The sequence below is a fragment of the Oncorhynchus tshawytscha genome, linkage group LG12 (genome assembly GCF_018296145.1).
Source record: "Oncorhynchus tshawytscha isolate Ot180627B linkage group LG12, Otsh_v2.0, whole genome shotgun sequence".
NCBI classification, from domain to species: Eukaryota; Metazoa; Chordata; class Actinopteri; order Salmoniformes; family Salmonidae; genus Oncorhynchus; species Oncorhynchus tshawytscha.
Window position 1 is genome coordinate 1,299,355 of NC_056440.1, and position 20,646 is coordinate 1,320,000.

Here is a 20,646-nt window from a genome sequence, read left to right on the forward strand (position 1 = left end):
TCTACTAGCTAGAAAGGTCTGGTAAACTATCCAGTCTACTAGCTAGAAAGGTCTGGTAAACTATCCAGCCTACTAGCTAGAAAGGTCTGGTAAACTATCCAGCCTACTAGCTAGAAAGGTCTGGTAAACTATCCAGTCTACTAGCTAGAGAGGTCTGGTAAACTATCCAGTCTACTAGCTAGAAAGGTCTGGTAAACTATCCAGTCTACTAGCTAGAAAGGTAAAGGTCTGGTAAACTATCTAGTCTACTAGCTAGAAAGGTAAAGGTCTGGTAAACTATTCAGTCTACTAGCAGGAAAGGTCTGATAAACTATCCAGTCTACTAGCTAGAAAGGTCTGGTAAACTATCCAGCCTACTAGCTAGAAAGGTAAAGGTCTGGTAAACTATCCAGTCTACTAGCTAGAAAGGTCTGGTAAACTATCCAGTCTACTAGCTAGAAAGGTAAAGGTCTGGTAAACTATCTAGTCTACTAGCTAGAAAGGTAAAGGTCTGGTAAACTATTCAGTCTACTAGCAGGAAAGGTCTGGTAAACTATCCAGTCTACTAGCTAGAAAGGTAAAGGTCTGGTAAACTATCCAGTCTACTAGCTAGAAAGGTAAAGGTCTGGTAAACTATCCAGTCTACTAGCTAGAAAGGTAAAGGTCTGGTAAACTATCCAGTCTACTAGCTAGAAAGGTAAAGGTCTGATAAACTATCCAGTCTACTAGCTAGAAAGGTCTGGTAAACTATCCAGTCTACTAGCTAGAAAGGTAAAGGTCTGGTAAACTATCCAGTCTACTAGCTAGAAAGGTCTGGTAAACTATCCAGTCTACTAGCTAGAAAGGTAAAGGTCTGGTAAACTATCCAGTCTACTAGCTAGAAAGGTCTGGTAAACTATCCAGTCTACTAGCTAGAAAGGTAAAGGTCTGGTAAACTATCCAGTCTACTAGCTAGAAAGGTCTGGTAAACTATCCAGTCTACTAGCTAGAAAGGTCTGGTAAACTATCCAGTCTACTAGCTAGAAAGGTCTGATAAACTATCCAGTCTACTAGCTAGAAAGGTCTGGTAAACTATCCAGTCTACTAGCTAGAAAGGTAAAGGTCTGGTAAACTATCCAGTCTACTAGCTAGAAAGGTCTGGTAAACTATCCAGTCTACTAGCTAGAAAGGTCTGGTAAACTATCCAGTCTACTAGCAGGAAAGGTCTGGTAAACTATCCAGTCTACTAGCTAGAAAGGTAAAGGTCTGGTAAACTATCCAGTCTACTAGCTAGAAAGGTCTGGTAAACTATCCAGTCTACTAGCTAGAAAGGTCTGGTAAACTATCCAGTCTACTAGCTAGAAAGGTCTGGTAAACTATCCAGTCTACTAGCTAGAAAGGTCTGGTAAACTATCCAGTCTACTAGCTAGAAAGGTAAAGGTCTGGTAAACTATCCAGTCTACTAGCTAGAAAGGTAAAGGTCTGATAAACTATCCAGTCTACTAGCTAGAAAGGTCTGGTAAACTATCCAGTCTACTAGCTAGAAAGGTAAAGGTCTGGTAAACTATCCAGTCTACTAGCTAGAAAGGTCTGGTAAACTATCCAGTCTACTAGCTAGAAAGGTAAAGGTCTGGTAAACTATCCAGTCTACTAGCTAGAAAGGTCTGGTAAACTATCCAGTCTACTAGCTAGAAAGGTAAAGGTCTGGTAAACTATCCAGTCTACTAGCTAGAAAGGTCTGGTAAACTATCCAGTCTACTAGCTAGAAAGGTCTGGTAAACTATCCAGTCTACTAGCTAGAAAGGTAAAGGTCTGATAAACTATCCAGTCTACTAGCTAGAAAGGTCTGGTAAACTATCCAGTCTACTAGCTAGAAAGGTAAAGGTCTGGTAAACTATCCAGTCTACTAGCTAGAAAGGTAAAGGTCTGGTAAACTATCCAGTCTACTAGCTAGAAAGGTCTGGTAAACTATCCAGTCTACTAGCAGGAAAGGTCTGGTAAACTATCCAGTCTACTAGCTAGAAAGGTAAAGGTCTGGTAAACTATCCAGTCTACTAGCTAGAAAGGTAAAGGTCTGGTAAACTATCCAGTCTACTAGCTAGAAAGGTCTGGTAAACTATCCAGTCTACTAGCTAGAAAGGTCTGGTAAACTATCCAGTCTACTAGCTAGAAAGGTCTGGTAAACTATCCAGTCTACTAGCTAGAAAGGTCTGATAAACTATCCAGTCTACTAGCTAGAAAGGTCTGGTAAACTATCCAGTCTACTAGCTAGAAAGGTAAAGGTCTGGTAAACTATCCAGTCTACTAGCTAGAAAGGTCTGGTAAACTATCCAGTCTACTAGCTAGAAAGGTCTGGTAAACTATCCAGTCTACTAGCTAGAAAGGTCTGGTAAACTATCCAGTCTACTAGCTAGAAAGGTAAAGGTCTGGTAAACTATCCAGTCTACTAGCTAGAAAGGTAAAGGTCTGGTAAACTATCCAGTCTACTAGCTAGAAAGGTAAAGGTCTGGTAAACTATCCAGTCTACTAGCTAGAAAGGTCTGGTAAACTATCCAGTCTACTAGCTAGAAAGGTCTGGTAAACTATCCAGTCTACTAGCTAGAAAGGTAAAGGTCTGGTAAACTATCCAGTCTACTAGCTAGAAAGGTCTGGTAAACTATCCAGTCTACTAGCTAGAAAGGTAAAGGTCTGGTAAACTATCCAGTCTACTAGCTAGAAAGGTAAAGGTCTATTGGCAGCGTAGAGACAAGATTTTGAAGATAATTTCTATAACGTTTGGCATGGGCCTGAGAGACAAGGTTTCTGTTTTAAAGATCTTTTAATTCTATGCATTTTGCCTTATCAATGGACCTTGAATGGTTTTGGGACTTCCTATGCTCCTGACGGCCTATATTTGATTTGATTGTAAGTTCTCATATATGGTATTATGTAATATATTTAGTTCAGTATGTTTTCTGCATGCTTTCTATCATCGGGTCTTGGTTGTTTAATGTTGAGACTGTTTTTCCATCCCCAAAAAGACCACTTAAACGGCCCGCCTTCTCTACAGAGAAACCCCTGTAATGACTCATTTCCTCCATTTTGAAGGGATAGTTGGAGATTTTGGGAGTGAAGCCATTTATCTACTTCCCCAGAGTTGGATAAACAGGATAGCATGCTAACTGTTCCTGTAGACTTCAAGTCATTGCGCTAACACTAGTTAGCATTGGCTCGTGAAACTGCCTCTTACCATTTTTATATGTCTCTGCGTCCAGCTTGAAGGAAGTCACCTACAATGGTACTGTGTTGTAGCTAGCTATATTCATAAAATAAAGAACTTTTCACCTTAAAAAAAATAGCCAATACGATTTTTCCCCAAAAAGTATTGAATAAACTGATGTACCTCCTGCAGTACCCCAGACTCCAGCTTGAAAACTCTGCACTAATGTATAGAGTTGAGGACATTGGGCACACGGTGTTTAAGTGCAGATCAGTGTACACGTACACTCCGGGTCAGTGGCATGTTTCAATACATTCAGGACCGAACCAAGCACATAGTATATACAGAGGCCTCGCCTGTACAACGTTAGGGATAGGGGTCAGAGGTTAGGGTCAAAGGTTAGTGTAAGGTGATCACGTACTTTGGGTCTTTGATAAGCAGCCGGGTGATAAAGTCTTTGGCCAGGAGGCTGGTGCTGCTAAAGAACTCTTCATCGAAGGTGTAGTCCACCGCCGACACGTTAGCTAAAGTCTCCTGCTTATTCTCCCCCAAGAACGGAGATGCACCACTCAACCTGAGGGAGGGAGGGAGGGAGGGAGCAGGGAGGGAGGGAGAGAGGGAGGGGGGAGAGATGGGAGGGAGGGAAGGAAGGAGGGGAGAGAGGGAGGGAGGGAGAGAGGGAGGGGGAGAGGGAGGGAAGGAAGGAAGGAAGGGAGAGAGGGAAGGAAGGAAGGAAAGGAAGGAAGGAAGGAAAGGAAGGAAGGAAAGAAGGAAGGAAGGAAGGAAGGAGGGAGGGAGGGAGGGAGGGAGGGAGGGAGGGAGGGAGGGAGGGAGGGAGGGAGGGAGGGAGGGAGGGAGGGAGGGAGGGAGGGAGGGAGGGAGGGAGGGGGGAGAGAGAGGGAAAGAGGGGAGAGAGGGGAGAGGAGACAGGGAAGGGGGGAGAGGAGACAGGGAAGGGGGAGAGAGGCAGGGAGGGAGGCAGGGAGGGAGGGAGAGAGGGAGGAGAGAGGGAGGGAGGGGGAGAGGGAGAGAGACAGGGAGGGAGGGAGGGGGGGGAAGGAAGGAAGGAAGGAAGGAAGGAGGAAGGGAGGGAGGGAGGGAGGGAGGGAGGGGACAGGGAAGGGGGGGAGAGGAGACAGGGAAGGGGGGAGAGAGGCAGGGAGGGAGGGAGGGAGGAGAGAGGGAGGAGAGGGAGGGAGGGGGAGAGGGGGAGAGGGGAGAGAGACAGGGAGGGAGGGGGGGGGGAAGGAAGGAAGGAAGGAAGGAAGGAAGGAAGGAAGGAAGGAAGGGAGGGAGGGAGGGAGGGAGGGTAGGAAGGAAGGAAAGGAGGGTAGGAAGGAAGGAAAGGAGGGAGGGAGGGAGGGAGGGGAGGGAGGGAGGGAGGGAGGGAGGGAGGGAGGGAGGGAGGGAGGGAGGGAGGGAGGGAGGGAGGGAGGGAGGGAGGGAGGGAGGGAGGGAGGAGGGGGAGAAATAAAGATAGTGACATAGGAGAGAAAGAAGTTGAGAGAGGTAGAGAAGTTTCCATACATTCCAATAACTTCCCACATACCATTTAGACTGAATAAACTGTAAAAGGATTACAGTGTATGTTTGTATCTCTGAATGTATAACAGAGAAGATGTTTTATAGATGTAGTTATGGACAGATATCAGAGGAATTGTGAGTTATAAGTCAAACAGTTGGTCAGGTGTCAGGAATGTGAAGCACCAAAGTCTCTCTCTCACTCCATATCTGGGAAATCAAAATGATAACGGTCCTTTCCAACATTTAAACGGTTGTGAAATAAGATGACCAGGCAAACGACTGCAATCAAACAATTAGCATAAATTAGCATAAATAGTCATTTACATGCTCATAATCATCTATAAACAACATTGACCACTGAACTTTGGAAAGAAAAAGTCACGCAGGTATGAACATAGCTGCTGCTTTGCTCTCTCCCTCACCTGCGGTCTCTAACTGAACGATCGGCTATGAAAAGCCAACTGACATTTACTCCTGAGGTGCTGACCTGTTGCACCCTCTACAACCACTGGTTATTATTTGACCCTGCTGGTCATCTATGAACGCTCGAACATCTTGAGGAACAGTCTGGCCTTACAGTGGCTTGCGAAAGTATTCACCCCCCTTGGCATTTTTCCTATTTTGTTGCCTAACAACCTGGAATTAAAATAGTTTTTTTTAAAGGTTTGTATCATTTGATTTACACTACATGCCCACCATGTTGTTTATTTTGAAACAAACAAGAAATAAGACAGAAAAACTGAAAACTTCAGTGTGCATAACTATTCACCCCCAGTGCATAACTATACACCCCCCAGTGCATAACTATTCACCCCCCAGTGCATAACTATACACCCCCCAGTGCATAACTATTCACCCCCTCCAGTGCATAACTATTCACCCCCCAGTGCAGAACTATTCACCCCCCAGTGCAGAACTATTCACCCCCCAGTGCAGAACTATTCACCCCCCAGTGCAGAACTATTCACCCCCCAGTGCAGAACTATTCACCCCCAGTGCAGAACTATTCACCCCCCAGTGCATAACTATACACCCCCCAGTGCAGAACTATACACCCCCCAGTGCAGAACTATTCACCCCCAGTGCATAACTATACACCCCCCAGTGCATAACTATTCACCCCCCAGTGCATAACTATACACCCCCCAGTGCATAACTATTCACCCCCCAGTGCATAACTATACACCCCCCCAGTGCATAACTATTCACCCCCTCCAGTGCATAACTATTCACCCCCCAGTGCAGAACTATTCACCCCCCAGTGCAGAACTATTCACCCCCCAGTGCAGAACTATTCACCCCCCAGTGCAGAACTATTCACCCCCCAGTGCAGAACTATTCACCCCCAGTGCATAACTATTCACCCCCCAGTGCATAACTACTCACCCCCCAGTGCAGAACTATTCACCCCCAGTGCATAACTATTCACCCCCCAGTGCATAACTATTCACCCCCTCCCAGCGCATAACTATTCACCCCCCGTGCATAACTATTCACCCCCCCCCCAGTGCACAACTATTCACCCCCTCCAGTGCAGAACTATTCACCCCCCAGTGCATAACTATTCACCCCCCAGTGCATAACTATTCACCCCCCAGTGCATAACTATTCACCCCCCAGTGCATAACTATTCACCCCCAGTGCATAACTATTCACCCCCCAGTGCATAACTATTCACCCCCCAAAGTCAATACTTTGTAGAGCTACCTTTTGCAGCAATTACAGCTGCAAGTTTGTTGGGGTACGTCTCTATAAGCTTGGCACATCTAGCCACTGGATTTATGCCCATTCTTCAAGGCAAAACTGCTCCAGTTGGATGGGTTCCGCTGGTGTACAGCAATCTTTAAGTCGTACCACAGATTCTCAATTGGATTGAGGTCTGGGTTTAAACTAGGCCATTCCAAGACATTTAAATGTTTCCCTTAAACCAATCAAGTGTTACTTTAGCAGTATGCTTAGGGTCATTGTCCTGCTGGAAGGTGAACGTCCCTCCCAGTCTCAAATATCTGGAAGACTGAAACAGGTTTCCCTCAAGAATTTTCCTGTATTTAGCTCCATCCATCATTCCTTCAATTCTGACCAGTTTATCAGTCCCTGCTGATGGATGGTGTTCTCAGGGTGATGAGAGTTGTTGGGATACACTATCTGGCGCATACCCTTGATGGCCAAAAAGCTCAATTTTAGTCTCATCTGACCAGAGTACCTTCTTCCATATGTTTGGGGAGTCTCCCACATGCCTTTTGGCAAACACCAAACGTGTTTGCTTACTCATTTCTGTAAGCAATGTCTTTCTTATGGCCACTCTTCTGTAAAGCCCAGCTCTGTGAGTGTACGGCTTAAAGTGGTCCTATGGACAGATACTCCAATCTCAGCTGTGGAGCTTTGCAGGTCCTTCAGGGATAACTTTGGTCTCTTTGTTGCCTCTCTGATTAATGCCCTCCTAGCCTGGTCCGTGAGTTTTGGTGGGCGGCCCTCTCTTGGCAGGTTTGTTGTGATGTCCTATTCTTTCCATGTTTTAATAATGGATGTAATGGTGCTCTGTGGGATGTTCAAAGTCTGATATTTTTTTATAACCCAACCCTGATCTGTACTTGTCCACAACTTTGTCCCTGGCCTGTTTGGAGAGATCCTTGGTCTTCATGGTGCCGTTTGCTTGGTGGTGCCTCTTGCTTGCGGACTCTGGGGCCGTTCAGATCATGTGACAGATCATGTGACACTTAAATAAAGTCCGCCTGTGTGCAACCTAACTAATTATGTTGCTTCTGAAGGTAATTGGTTGCACCAGATCTTATTTAGGGGCTTTGTAGCAAAGGGGGTGATAAGCCTGTCCTCCAGGACACCTATCCGATGTTACAGGAAGGCCAAAAGATCATCAAGGACAACAACCACCCGAGCCACTGCCTGTTCACCCCGCTATCATCCAGAAGGCGAGGCCAGTACAGGTGCTTCAAAGCAGGGACCGAGAGACTGAAAAACAGCTTTTATCTCAATGCCATCAGACTGCTAAACAGCCATCTCCAGCACATCAGAGGCGGCTGCCTATAGACATAGATAAGAAATCACTGGCCACTTTAAGGAAATGCAACACGAGCCACTTTAATTATGTCTTCATATCTTGCATTACGCATCTCATATATGTATATAAACTGTTCTCTATACTATTCTATGGTATCTTAGTCACTTTAATTGTGTGTAAATACTGCATCCCCCATCTCATATGAATATACTGTACTCTATACTATGCCACCCATCTCATATGTATATACTGTATTCTATACTATGCCACCCATCTCATATGTAGATACTGTACTCTATACTATGCCACCCATCTCATATGTATATACTGTATTCTATACTATGCCACTGTATCTTAGTCCAATACCCCTCTGACATAAACTCAGCAAAAAAAGAAACGTCCCTTTTTCAGGACCCAGTCTTTCAAAGATAATTCGTAAAAATCCAAATAACTTCACAGATCTTCATTGTAAAGGGTTTATACACTGTTTCCCATGCTTGTTCAATGAACCATAAACAATTAATGAACATGCACCTGTGGAGTGAAACAGCTTACAAACAGTAGGCAATTAAGGTCACAGTTATGAAAACTTAGGACACTAAAGAGGCCTTTCTACTGACTCTGAAAAACACCAAAAGAAAGATGTCCAGGATCCCTGCTCATCTGCATGAATGTGCCTTAGGCATGCTGCAAAGAGGCATGAGGATGAGGACTGTAGACGTGGCCAGGGCAATAAATTGCAATGTCCGTACTGTGAGAGCCCTAAGACAGCACTACAGGGCGACAGGACGGACAGCTGATCGTCCTCGCAGTGGCAGACCATGTGTAACAACACCTGCACAGGATCGGTACATCTGAACATAACCCCTGCAGGACAGGTACATGATGGCAACAACAACTGTCCGAGTTACACCAGGAATGCATAATGCCCTCCATCAGTGCTCAGACTGTCCGCAATAGGCTGAGATTGGCTGGACTGAGGTCCTGTTGTAAGGCAGGTCCTCACCAGACATCACCGGCAACAACGTCGCCTATAGGCACAAACCCACAGTCGCTGAACCAGACAGGACTGGCAAAAAAGTGCTCCTCACTGACAAATCGCGGTTTTGTCTCACCAGGGGTGATGGTCGAATTTGCGTTAATTGTCGAAGGAATGAGCGTAACACCGAGGCCTGTACTCTGGAGCGGGATCGATTTGGAGGTGGAGGGTCCTTCATGGTCTGGGGTGGTGTGTCACAGCATCATCGGAATGAGCTTGTTGTCATTGCAGGCAATCTCAACACTGTGAGTTACAGGGAAGACATCCTCCTCCCTCATGTGGTACCCTTCCTGCAGGCTCATCCTGACATGACCCTCCTGCATGACAATGCCACCAGCCATACTGCTCGTTCTATGTGTGAATTCCTGCAAGACAGTAATGTCAGTGTTCTGCCATGGCCAGCGAAGAGCCTAGATCTCAATCCCATTGAGCACGTCAGAGACCTGTTGGATCGGAGGGTGAAGGCTAGGGCCATTCCCCCCAGAAATGTCCAGGAACTTGCAGGTGCCTTGGTGGAAGAGTGGGGTAATATCTCACAGCAACTGGCAAATCTGGTGCAATCCATGAGGTGGAGATGCACTGCAGAAATGAATGCAGCTGGTGGCCACACCAGATACTGACTGTTACTTTTGATTTTGACCCCCCCTTTGTTCAGGGACACATGATTCCATTTCTGTTAGACACATGTCTGTGGAACTTGTTCAGTTTATGTCTCAGTTGTTGAATCTTGTTATGTTCATACACATATTTACACAAGTGAGAGGACGTTTCTTTTTTTTGCTTAGTTTATATGTATGCACCACTTTTCCGTTGTTAATTTAGAATTTTAGAAAGTTATTTTTCCATGTCCATTACATGAAATCCAAATAAGAATCCATTTAAATTACAGGTTGTAATGCAACAAAATAGGAAAAATGCCAAGGGGGGGGGTGAATACTTTTGCAAGGCACTGTAAATACTCTAATAATCTCCACCCGGCACAGCCAGAAGAGGACTGGCCACCCCTCATAGCCTGGTTCCTCTCTAGGTTTCTTCCTAGGTTTTGACCTTTCTAGGGAGTTTTTCCTAGCCACCGTGCTGCTACACCTGCATTGCTTGCTGATTGGGGTTTCAGGCTGGGTTTCTGTACAGCACTTTGAGATATCAGCTGATGTAAGAACGGCTTGATAAATACATTTTATTGAAATATATGCATTAATATATTAATATATATTTTTTTATGAATATCAAATCCGTCTTGATTGGTCACGTCCACAGGATACACCATGGGTAGAGTGAAATGATTGGTTGCATTCGTCAACAATGCAGTTATACAAAGAAATACACACACAATTTAAAAAAAGAGACTAAATACAAGATCCGATCACTGAAAGGGATACTGGTGACAGTTTGGTGTTGTCACGACTTCTACCGAAGGTAACTCCTCTCCCTGTTCGGGCGGCGCTCGGCGTCGCCGGTCTACTAGCCGCTACCGATCCCTTTTTCTTTCTCTGGTTGTTTTGTCTGTGTTCCTTTTCACACCTGGTTTTCATTGCTTTGATTTCTGTGGGTATATAGGGCACCTGTTACCTGCCGTAATTCGTGCAGGATTAGACTTGTGTGTATTGCGCTCGATTGTATTTGATGTTTGTTGTTTTTTCGCTATTACGCATGTGTATGTAAAGTGTTGGAACTGTGTTTGTTCCTCCGTTTGTTTGCACGAGTATTCCAGAGCGTAGTTTTGGGATTTTTTCCTGTGCCATTTGTTTTGGTGGACTATATTATTAAAAACGCTTCTCAGACATCCCTGCTCTCCTGCGCCTGACTCCTACACCTCTCAACAAGACGCATATTATCACAGAATCCTGCACCAGTATAATTATGGAGTCAGCAGGAGCGGACGCACTCCCAGGGTCCGTGGAGGAGCGAGTTCAACACCACACGGCAGTGTTACACCGACTGGGGACCGCCATGGATCAGGTGATGGCGACGATGGAGAGAAGGGAGAGAGGTGGCCTTCCCACACCGTTATCAGCTACACCCCAACCAGTACCACTACCCTCTCCTTCATTGCCTGAGCACAGTGGGATTCGACTCGCCCTCCCGAGGGAGTATGATGGGATGGCGGCCGGGTGCCAGGGCTTCTTCGGGGGGTGAGAGCGTGAACGCCCTCATCTCCTGCCTCGCAGGTAAAGCCCTGGAGTGGGCCAACGCGGTATGGAACGATCCTGACTCGGCGAGGGACCACTACCCAGAGTTCACCCGCCGCTTTCGGGCTGTGTTTGATCACCCACCTGAGGGTCGAGCGGCGGGTGAACGGCTGTTCCATCTGAGGTAGGAGAGGAGGAGTGCTCAGGACTTTGCTCTAGAGTTCCGGACCTTGGCCGCTGGCGCGGGATGGAACGACAGGGCCTTGATCGATCACTATAGGTCAAATCAAATCAAATTTTATTTGTCACATACACATGGTTAGCAGATGTTAATGCGAGTGTAGCGAAATGCTTGTGCTTCTAGTTCCGACAATGCAGTAATAACCAACAAGTAATCTAACTAACAATTCCCCCCACAAAACTACTGTCTTATACACAGTGTAAGGGGATAAAGAATATGTACATAAGGATATATGAATGAGTGATGGTACAGAGCAGCATAGGCAAGATACAGTAGATGGTATCGAGTACAGTATATACATATGAGATGAGTATGTAAACAAAGTGGCATAGTTAAAGTGGCTAGTGATACATGTATTACATAAGGATGCAGTCGATGATATAGAGTGCAGTATATACGTATGCATATGAGATGAATAATGTAGGGTAAGTAACATTATATAGGGTAGCATTGTTTAAAGTGGCTAGTGATATATTTACATCATTTCCCATCAATTCCCATTATTAAAGTGGCTGGAGTTGAGTCAGTGTCAGTGTCAGTGTGTTGGCAGCAGCCACTCAATGTTAGTGGTGGCTGTTTAACAGTCTGATGGCCTTGAGATAGAAGCTGTTTTTCAGTCTCTCGGTCCCAGCTTTGATGCACCTGTACTGACCTCGCCTTCTGGATGATAGCGGGGTGAACAGGCAGTGGCTCGGGTGGTTGATGTCCTTGATGATCTTTATGGCCTTCCTGTAACATCGGGTGGTGTAGGTGTCCTGGAGGGCAGGTAGTTTGCCCCCGGTGATGCGTTGTGCAGACCTCACTACCCTCTGGAGAGCCTTACGGTTGAGGACGGAGCAGTTGCCGTACCAGGCGGTGATACAGCCCGCCAGGATGCTCTCGATTGTGCATCTGTAGAAGTTTGTGAGTGCTTTTGGTGACAAGCCAAATTTCTTCAGCCTCCTGAGGTTGAAGAGGCGCTGCTGCGCCTTCTTCACGATGCTGTCTGTGTGAGTGGACCAATTCAGTTTGTCTGTGATGTGTATGCCGAGGAACTTAAAACTTGCTACCCTCTCCACTACTGTTCCATCGATGTGGATAGGGGGTGTTCCCTCTGCTGTTTCCTGAAGTCCACAATCATCTCCTTAGTTTTGTTGACGTTGAGTGTGAGGTTATTTTCCTGACACCACACTCCGAGGGCCCTCACCTCCTCCCTGTAGTCCGTCTCGTCGTTGTTGGTAATCAAGCCTACCACTGTTGTGTCATCCACAAACTTGATGATTGAGTTGGAGTCGTGGGTGAACAGGGAGTACAGGAGAGGGCTCAGAACGCACCCTTGTGGGGCCCCAGTGTTGAGGATCAGCGGGGAGGAGATGTTGTTGCCTACCCTCACCACCTGGGGCGGCCCGTCAGGAAGTCCAGTACCCAGTTGCACAGGGCGGGGTCGAGACCCAGGGTCTCGAGCTTGATGACGAGCTTGGAGGGTACTATGGTGTTGAATGCCGAGCTGTAGTCGATGAACAGCATTCTCACATAGGTATTCCTCTTGTCCAGATGGGTTAGGGCAGTGTGCAGTGTGGTTGAGATTGCATCGTCTGTGGACCTGGGCGGTAAGCAAATTGGAGTGGGTCTAGGGTGTCAGGTAGGGTGGAGGTGAGATATGGTCCTTGACTAGTCTCTCAAAGCACTTCATGATGACGGATGTGAGTGCTACGGGGCGGTAGTCGTTTAGCTCAGTTACCTTAGCTTTCTTGGGAACAGGAACAATGGTGGCCCTCTTGAAGCATGTGGGAACAGCAGACTGGTATAGGGATTGATTGAATATGTCCGTAAACACACCGGCCAGCTGGTCTGCGCATGCTCTGAGGGCGCGGCTGGGGATGCCGTCTGGGCCTGCAGCCTTGCGAGGGTTAACACGTTTAAATGTCTTACTCACCTCGGCTGCAGTGAAGGAGAGACCGCATGTTTTCATTGCAGGCCGTGTCAGTGGCACTGTATTGTCCTCAAAGCGGGCAAAAAAGTTATTTAGTCTGCCTGGGAGCAAGACATCCTGGTCCGTGACTGGGCTGGATTTCTTCCTGTAGTCCGTGATTGACTGTAGACCCTGCCACATGCCTCTTGTGTCTGAGCCGTTGAATTGAAATTCTACTTTGTCTCTGTACTGACGCTTAGCTTGTTTAAAAGCCTTGCGGAGGGAATAGCTGCACTGTTTGTATTCAGTCATGTCACCAGACACCTTGCCCTGATTAAAAGCAGTGGTTCGCGCTTTCAGTTTCACACGAATGCTGCTATCATTCCACGGTTTCTGGTTAGGGAATGTTTTAATCGTTGCTATGGGAACAACATCTTCAACGCACGTTCTAATGAACTCGCACACCGAATCAGCGTATTCGTCAATGTTGTTGTCTGACGCAATACGAAACATCTCCCAGTCCACGTGATGGAAGCAGTCTTGGAGTGTGGAGTCAGCTTGGTCGGACCAGCGTTGGACAGACCTCAGCGTGGGAGCTTCTTGTTTTAGTTTCTGTCTGTAGGCAGGGATCAACAAAATGGAGTCGTGGTCAGCTTTTCCGAAAGGGGGCGGGGCAGGGCCTTATATGTGTCGCGGAAGTTAGAGTAACAATGATCCAAGGTCTTTCCACCCCTGGTTGCGCAATCGATATGCTGATAAAATTTAGGGAGTCTTGTTTTCAGATTAGCCTTGTTAAAATCCCCAGCTACAATGAATGCAGCCTCCGGATAAATCGTTTCCAGTTTGCAGAGAGTTAAATAAAGTTCGTTCAGAGCCATCGATGTGTCTGCTTGGGGGGGTGATATATACGGCTGTGATTATAATCGAAGAGAATTCTCTTGGTAGATAATGCGGTCTACATTTGATTGTGAGGAATTCTAAATCAGGTGAACAGAAGGATTTGAGTTCCTGTATGTTTCTTTCATCACACCATGTCACGTTAATCATAAGGCATACGCCCCCGCCCCTCTTCTTACCAGAAAGATGTTTGTCTCTGTCGGCGCGATGCGTGGAGAAACCCGTTGGCTGCACCACCTCGGATAGCGACGTTCCAGTGAGCCATGTTTCCGTGAAGCAGAGAACGTTAGTCTCTGATGTCCCTCTGGAATGCTACCCTTGCTCGGATTTCATCAACCTTGTTGTCAAGAGACTGGACATTGGCAAGAAGAATGCTAGGGAGTGGTGCACGGTGTGCCCGTCTCCGGAGTCTGACCAGAAGACCGCCTCTTTTCCCTCTTTTACGGAGTCGTTTTTTTGGGTCGCCGCATGGAATCCACTCCGCTGTCCTGTTTGTAAGGCAGAACACAGGATCCGCGTCGCGAAAAACATATTCTTGGTCGTACTGATGGTGAGTTGACGCTGATCTTATATTCAGTAGTTCTTCTCGACTGTATGTAATGAAACCTAAGATGACCTGGGGTACTAATGTAAGAAATAACACGGGAAAAAAAAAAAAAACTGCATAGTTTCCTAGGAACGCGAAGCGAGGCGGCCATCTCTGTCGGTGCTGGAAGTCCGGTGTAGTTTGCGTGAGGACGTCCGTAGGGAGCTGGCATGTAGAGACACCACCCTGTCCTTGGACCAATTGATCGACATGTCCATCCGGTTGGACAACTTGCTGGCGACCCGCGGACGTCCAGATCGGGCTCTGTCAGGTCCATCTCCCAGCTCCACCAATCCAACACCCATGGAGCTAGGAGGTGCTTCAGCGAGGGCGACCGTAGGAGGGGGCCTTTCCTGTGCCAGCTGTGGTCGCAGAGGGCACACTGCTGACCGGTGCTGGGGGTCCCCCGGGAGTCGAGACGCCAGGCCGAGCACTGCCCGGACACCTCAGGTGAGTCGGCACCAGGCTCACCCAGAGCCCCCTGTTGGTCACATGTATGTATGGATTGTTTTTCCTGAATTTTCCCCTCTTTCCCGGCATAAGGCGCTAGTAGATTCAGGCGCGGCGGGGAATTTTATTGACCGCGGTTTAGCGAACAGGTTAGGGATTCCCCTTGTTCAGCTGGACAAACCCTTCCCAGTGCACGCCTTAGATAGCCGACCATTAGGGTCAGGGCTAGTCAGGGAGGCCACGGCTCCACTGGGTATGGTTACGCAGGAGGGTCATGAGGAGAGAATTAGTCTCTTCCTCATTGATTCTCCTGCGTTTCCGGTGGTGTTGGGGATCTCCTGGTTGGCCCGTCACAACCCTAGGATTTCGTGGCAACAGAGGGCTCTACAGGGGTGGTCGGAGGAGTGCTCAGGCAGGTGTGTAGGAGTTTCCATCGGTGCTACAACGGTGGAGAGTCCAGACCAAGTCTCCACCGTGCACATTCCCTCAGAATATGCCGATTTGGCTATCGCCTTCTGTAAAAGAAGGCGACCCAATTACCACCTCATCGACGAGGGGATTGTGCGATAAATCTCCTGGTAGGCTCTGCACTTCCCAGGAGTCACGTGTATCCCCTGTCACAGGAGGAGACGGTGGCTATGGAGACATACATATCGGAATCTCTGGGGCAGGGGTTCATTCAGCCCTCCATCTCACCTACCTCCTCGAGTTTCTTTTTTGTGAAGAAGAAGGAGGGTGGTCTGCGTCCGTGCATTGACTATAGAGGTCTAAATTCCATCACGGTGGGGTATAGTTACCCGCTACCTCTCATTGCCACGGCGATTGAGTCATTTCACGGAGCACGGTTTTTCACAAAACTGGATCTCAGGAGTGCATATAACTTGGTGCGTATCCGGAAGGGAGATGAGTGGAAGACGGCGTTTAGTACCACATCTGGCCATTATGAGTACCTCGTCATGCCGTACGGGTTGAAGAATGCTCCAGCAGTCTTCCAATCTTTTGTGGATGAGATTCTCAGGGATCTGCACGGTCAGGGTGTGGTGGTTTACATCGATGATATTCTGGTCTATTCCGCTACACGGGCCGCGCATGTGTCTCTGGTGCGCAGGGTACTTGGGCGACTGTTGGAGCATGACCTGTACGTCAAGGCTGAGAAATGCTCGTTCTTCCAACAGGCCGTCTCCTTCCTTGGATATCGCATTTCCACATCGGGGTTGGTGATGGAGGATGACCGCATTGCAGCCGTGAGTAATTGGCCGACTCCAACCACGGTAAAGGAGGTGCAGCGGTTCTTAGGGTTTGCCAACTACTACCGGAGGTTTATCCGGGGTTTTGGGCAGGTGGCTGCGCCCATTACGTCACTGCTGAAGGGGGGGCCGACGCGTCTGGGGTGGTCGGCTGAGGCGGACAGGGCTTTTGGTCGCCTGAAGGCTCTTTTTACCTCGGCTCCCGTGCTGGCGCATCCGGACCCTTCTTTGGCATTTATAGTGGAGGTGGACGCATCCGAGGCTGGGGTTGGAACCGTGCTCTCCCGAAGCTCCGCCCCTGTGCTTTCTTTTCTCGGAAGCTCAGCCCGGCGGAGCGAAACTATGACGTGGGGGATCGGGAGCTGCTAGCTGTTGTCAGAGCCCTGAAGGTGTGGAGACATTGGCTTGAGGGGGCCCAGCACCCTTTCCTCATCTGGACTGACCACCGTAATCTAGAGTACATTCGGGCAGCGAGGAGACTGAACCCTCGTCAGGCAAGGTGGGCCATGTTTTTCACCCGATTTAGGTTTACCATCTCCTATAGACCAGGCTCCCAGAACACTAAGGCAGACGCACTGTCCCGACTATATGATACGGAGGAGCGGGCCATTGATCCTGCGCCCATCCTCCCGGCTTCTTGTCTAGTGGCACCTGTAAGGTGGGAGGTGGACGCAGACATTGAGCGAGCATTGCGTGTTAACCCCACTCCTCCACAGTGTCCAGCGGGACGGGTGTATGTTCCGCTGGAGGTTAGAGACAGGTTAATTTGGTGGGCTCACACATCCCCCTCCTCTGGTCACCCGGGGATTGGGAGGATGGTGCGATGTCTTAGTGGGAAGTACTGGTGGCCCACTTTAGCCAAGGACGTGAGGGTTTATGTGTCCTCCTGCTCAGTGTGCGCTCAGTGCAAGGCTCCTAGGCACCTGCCCAGAGGGAAGTTACAACCCCTTCCCGTTCCACAGCGGCCTTGGTCACACCTGTCGGTTGACTTCTTGACCGATCTGCCACCGTCACAGGGCAACACCACGATCCTGGTCGTTGTGGATCGGTTTTCTAAGTCCTGTCGTCTCCTCCCTTTGCCCGGTCTCCCTACGGCCCTACAGACGGCGGAGGCCCTGTTTACTCACGTCTTCCGGCACTACGGGGTGCCTGAGGATATTGTTTCTGATCGGGGTCCCCAGTTCACGTCCAGGGTGTGGAAGGCGTTCATGGAACGTTTGGGGGTCTCGGTCAGCCTGACCTCTGGGTTTCACCCGAGAGTAATGGGCAGGTGGAAAGAGTGAACCAGGATGTGGGTAGGTTTCTGCGGTCGTATTGCCAGGACCGGCCAGGGGAGTGGGCGAAGTACATCCCCTGGGCGGAGATGGCCCAGAACTCACTCCCCCACTCCTCTACGAACCTGTCACCCTTCCAATGTGTGTTGTGTTATCAGCCGGTCCTGGTACCATGGCATCAGAGCCAGACCGAGGCTCCTGTGGTGGACGATTGGGTGAAACGCTCAAGGGAAACCTGGGAGGCTTCCCAAAGGTACCTTAAATGGGCCGAAGGGCGGCAGAAGGCCAGTGCCGACCGCCATCGCAGCGAGGCCCGACCGGGTCTGGCTCTCGACCCGAAACCTGCCCCTCCACCTGCCCTGCCGGAAGCTGGGTCCGCGGTTTGTGGGGCCATTCAAAGTCCTGAGGAGAATAAACGAGGTGTGTTATAGGTTACAGCTCCCCCTGTATTAACCCCTCGTTTCATGTGTCTCTTCTCAGGCCGGTGGTGGCTGGTCCGCTTCAAGAAGATGAGGTGCGGGAGGTCCCTCCGCCCCCCCTGGACATCGGGGGGGCGCCAGCGTATGCAGTTCGGTCCATACTGGACTCGAGGCATCGGGTGGGGGGTCTTCAGTACCTCGTGGACTGGGAGGGGTACGGTCCGGAGGAGAGATGCTGGGTGCCGGTGGAGGACGTATTGGATCCACCTATACTAAGGGAGTTTCACCGCCTCCATCCGGATCGCCCTGCGCCTCGTCCTCCGGGTCGTCCTCGAGGCCGTCGTCATCGTGCTGCGGGAGCCGCGCGTCAGGGGGGGGGGGTACTGTCACGACTTCTACCGAAGGTAACTCCTCGAGCGCCGCCGGTCTACTAGCCGCTACCCAATCCCTTTTTCTTTCTCTGGTTGTTTTGTCTGTGTTCCTTTTCACACCTGGTTTTCATTGCTTTGATTTCTGTGGGTATATAGGGCACCTGTTACCTGCCGTAATTCGTGCAGGATTAGACTTGTGTGTATTGCGCTCGATTGTATTTGATGTTTGTTGTTTTTTCGCTATTACGCACGTGTATGTAAAGTGTCAGAACTGTGTTTGTTCCTCCGTTTGTTTGCACGAGTATTCCAGAGCGTAGTTTTGGGATTTTTTTCCTGTGCCATTTGTTTTGGTGGACTATATTATTAAAAACGCTTCTCAGACATCCCTGCTCTCCTGCGCCTGACTCCTACACCTCTCAACAAGACGCATATTATCACAGGTGTAATACATGAAACTCTTCATTTGTCAGTAGGATTGTTGTACTTACAGAATATAGGTGATCACTCCAACACTCCTGTAACAACAGAGGAATGTGGATTATTACGCAACAGACATATAGAGATAAAAATACAGAGTCAACAAAACATTAGGAACACCGTCCTAATATGGAGTTACACCCCCTTTTCCCTCCTCAGAAGAGTCTTTATTCATCGGGGGACTCTACAATGTGTCAAGTGTTCCTTTGGGTGGTGGACCATTCTTTATACACACAACAAAACAGCAGTGTTGCAATTCTTGTGCTTCTCAGTATGTATCAAGATGTATCCACCACCCAAAAGACCATCCAGACAACTTGAAACAGCTGTAGGAAGCATTGGAGTCAACATGGGCCAGCATCCCTGTGGAACGCTTTGGACACCTTGTAGAGTCAACATGGGCCAGCATCCCTGTGGAACGCTTTGGACACCTTGTAGAGTCAACATGGACCAGCATCCCTGTGGAACGCTTTGGACACCTTGTAGAGTCAACATGGGCCAGCATCCCTGTGGAACGCTTTCCACACCTTGTAGAGACAACATGGGCCAGCATCCCTGTGGAACGCTTTGGACACCTTGTAGAGTCAACATGGGCCAGCATCCCTGTGGAACGCTTTCCACACCTTGTAGAGACAACATGGGCCAGCATCCCTGTGGAACGCTTTCCACACCTTGTAGAGACAACATGGGCCAGCATCCCTGTGGAACGCTTTGGACACCTTGTAGAGACAACATGGGCCAGCATCCCTGTGGAACGCTTTGGACACCTTGTAGAGACAACATGGGCCAGCATCCCTGTGGAACGCTTTGGACACCTTGTAGAGACAACATGGGCCAGCATCCCTGTGGAACGCTTTGGACACCTTGTAGAGACAACATGGGCCAGCATCCCTGTGGAACGCTTTGGACACCTTGTAGAGTCAACATGGACCAGCATCCCTGTGAAACGCTTTGGACACCTTGTAGAGCCACGCCTCAACAAAATGAGACTGTTCTGGGGGGAAAAGGGGGAGGTGCAACTCAATATTAAGAAGGTGTTCCTAATGTTTTGTATACTCAGTGCATGTATGCATATGTATATATACATACACTGTCTAAATATAAAGTATCTGTCTCTCACCACATGTCTGCCTCCAGGCCGAGCGGTTCATAGTTGACTACCTCTGGAGCTGTAAGAGTTAATAAACACACTATTAAGCCAAAAACACTGAGCCTAGAATGTAGGGTATTGTGTGTGTGTGTTAGGGTTTTATATATATATATATATACACATACATACACACACACACACTACCATTCAGAAGTTTGGGGTCACTTAGAAATGTCCTTGTTTTTGTCCATTAAAATAACATCAAATTGATCAGAAATACAGTGTAGACATTGTTAATGTTGTAAATGACTATTGTAGCTGGAAACGTCTGATTCTTTATGGAATATCTACATAGGCGTACAGAGGCCCATTATCAGCAACCATCACTCCTGTGTTCTACTGGCACATTGTGTTAGCTAATCCAAGTTGATCATTTTAAAAGGCTAATTGATCATTAGAAAACCCTTTTGCAATTATGTTAGCACAGCTGAAAACTGTTGTCCTGATTAAAGAAACAATAAAACTAGTTGAGTATCTGGAGCATTAGCATTTGTGGGTTTGATTACAGGCTCAAAATGGCCAGAAACAAATACTTTCTTCTGAAACTCATCAGTCTATTCTTGTTCTGAAAAAGGAAGGCTATTCCGTGCGAAAAATTGCCAAGAAGATCTCGTACAACAGTGCAAACTGGCACTAACCAGAAAAGAAAGAGAAGTGGGAGGCCCCGGTGCACAACTGAGCAAGAGGACAAGTACATTAGAGAATCTAGTTTGAGAAACAGAAGCCTCACAAGTCCTCAACTGGGAGCTTCATTAAATAGTACCCGCAAAACACCAGT

General features: G+C 48.3%; 1 protein-coding gene across 7 annotated transcripts in view; it reads right to left on the reverse strand.

Annotated features, from left to right (window-relative positions):
- The window catches only part of dapk1 (death-associated protein kinase 1), a 194,842-nt gene that overhangs the window by 95,780 nt on the left and 78,416 nt on the right, over positions 1 to 20,646 (reverse strand). For all 7 annotated transcript variants that reach the window (XR_006084758.1, XM_042331170.1, XM_042331169.1 and 4 more), the window contains 3 exons: positions 19,839 to 19,887; positions 18,730 to 18,756; positions 3,579 to 3,731 (listed from right to left, as the gene is read on the reverse strand). Coding sequence is in view for 6 of the 7 variants with exons in the window: in XM_042331170.1 (XP_042187104.1) it covers positions 3,579 to 3,731; positions 18,730 to 18,756; positions 19,839 to 19,887 (229 nt within the window). In the remaining variant the exon portion in view is untranslated. The remainder of the gene's footprint in view (positions 1 to 3,578; positions 3,732 to 18,729; positions 18,757 to 19,838; positions 19,888 to 20,646) is intronic.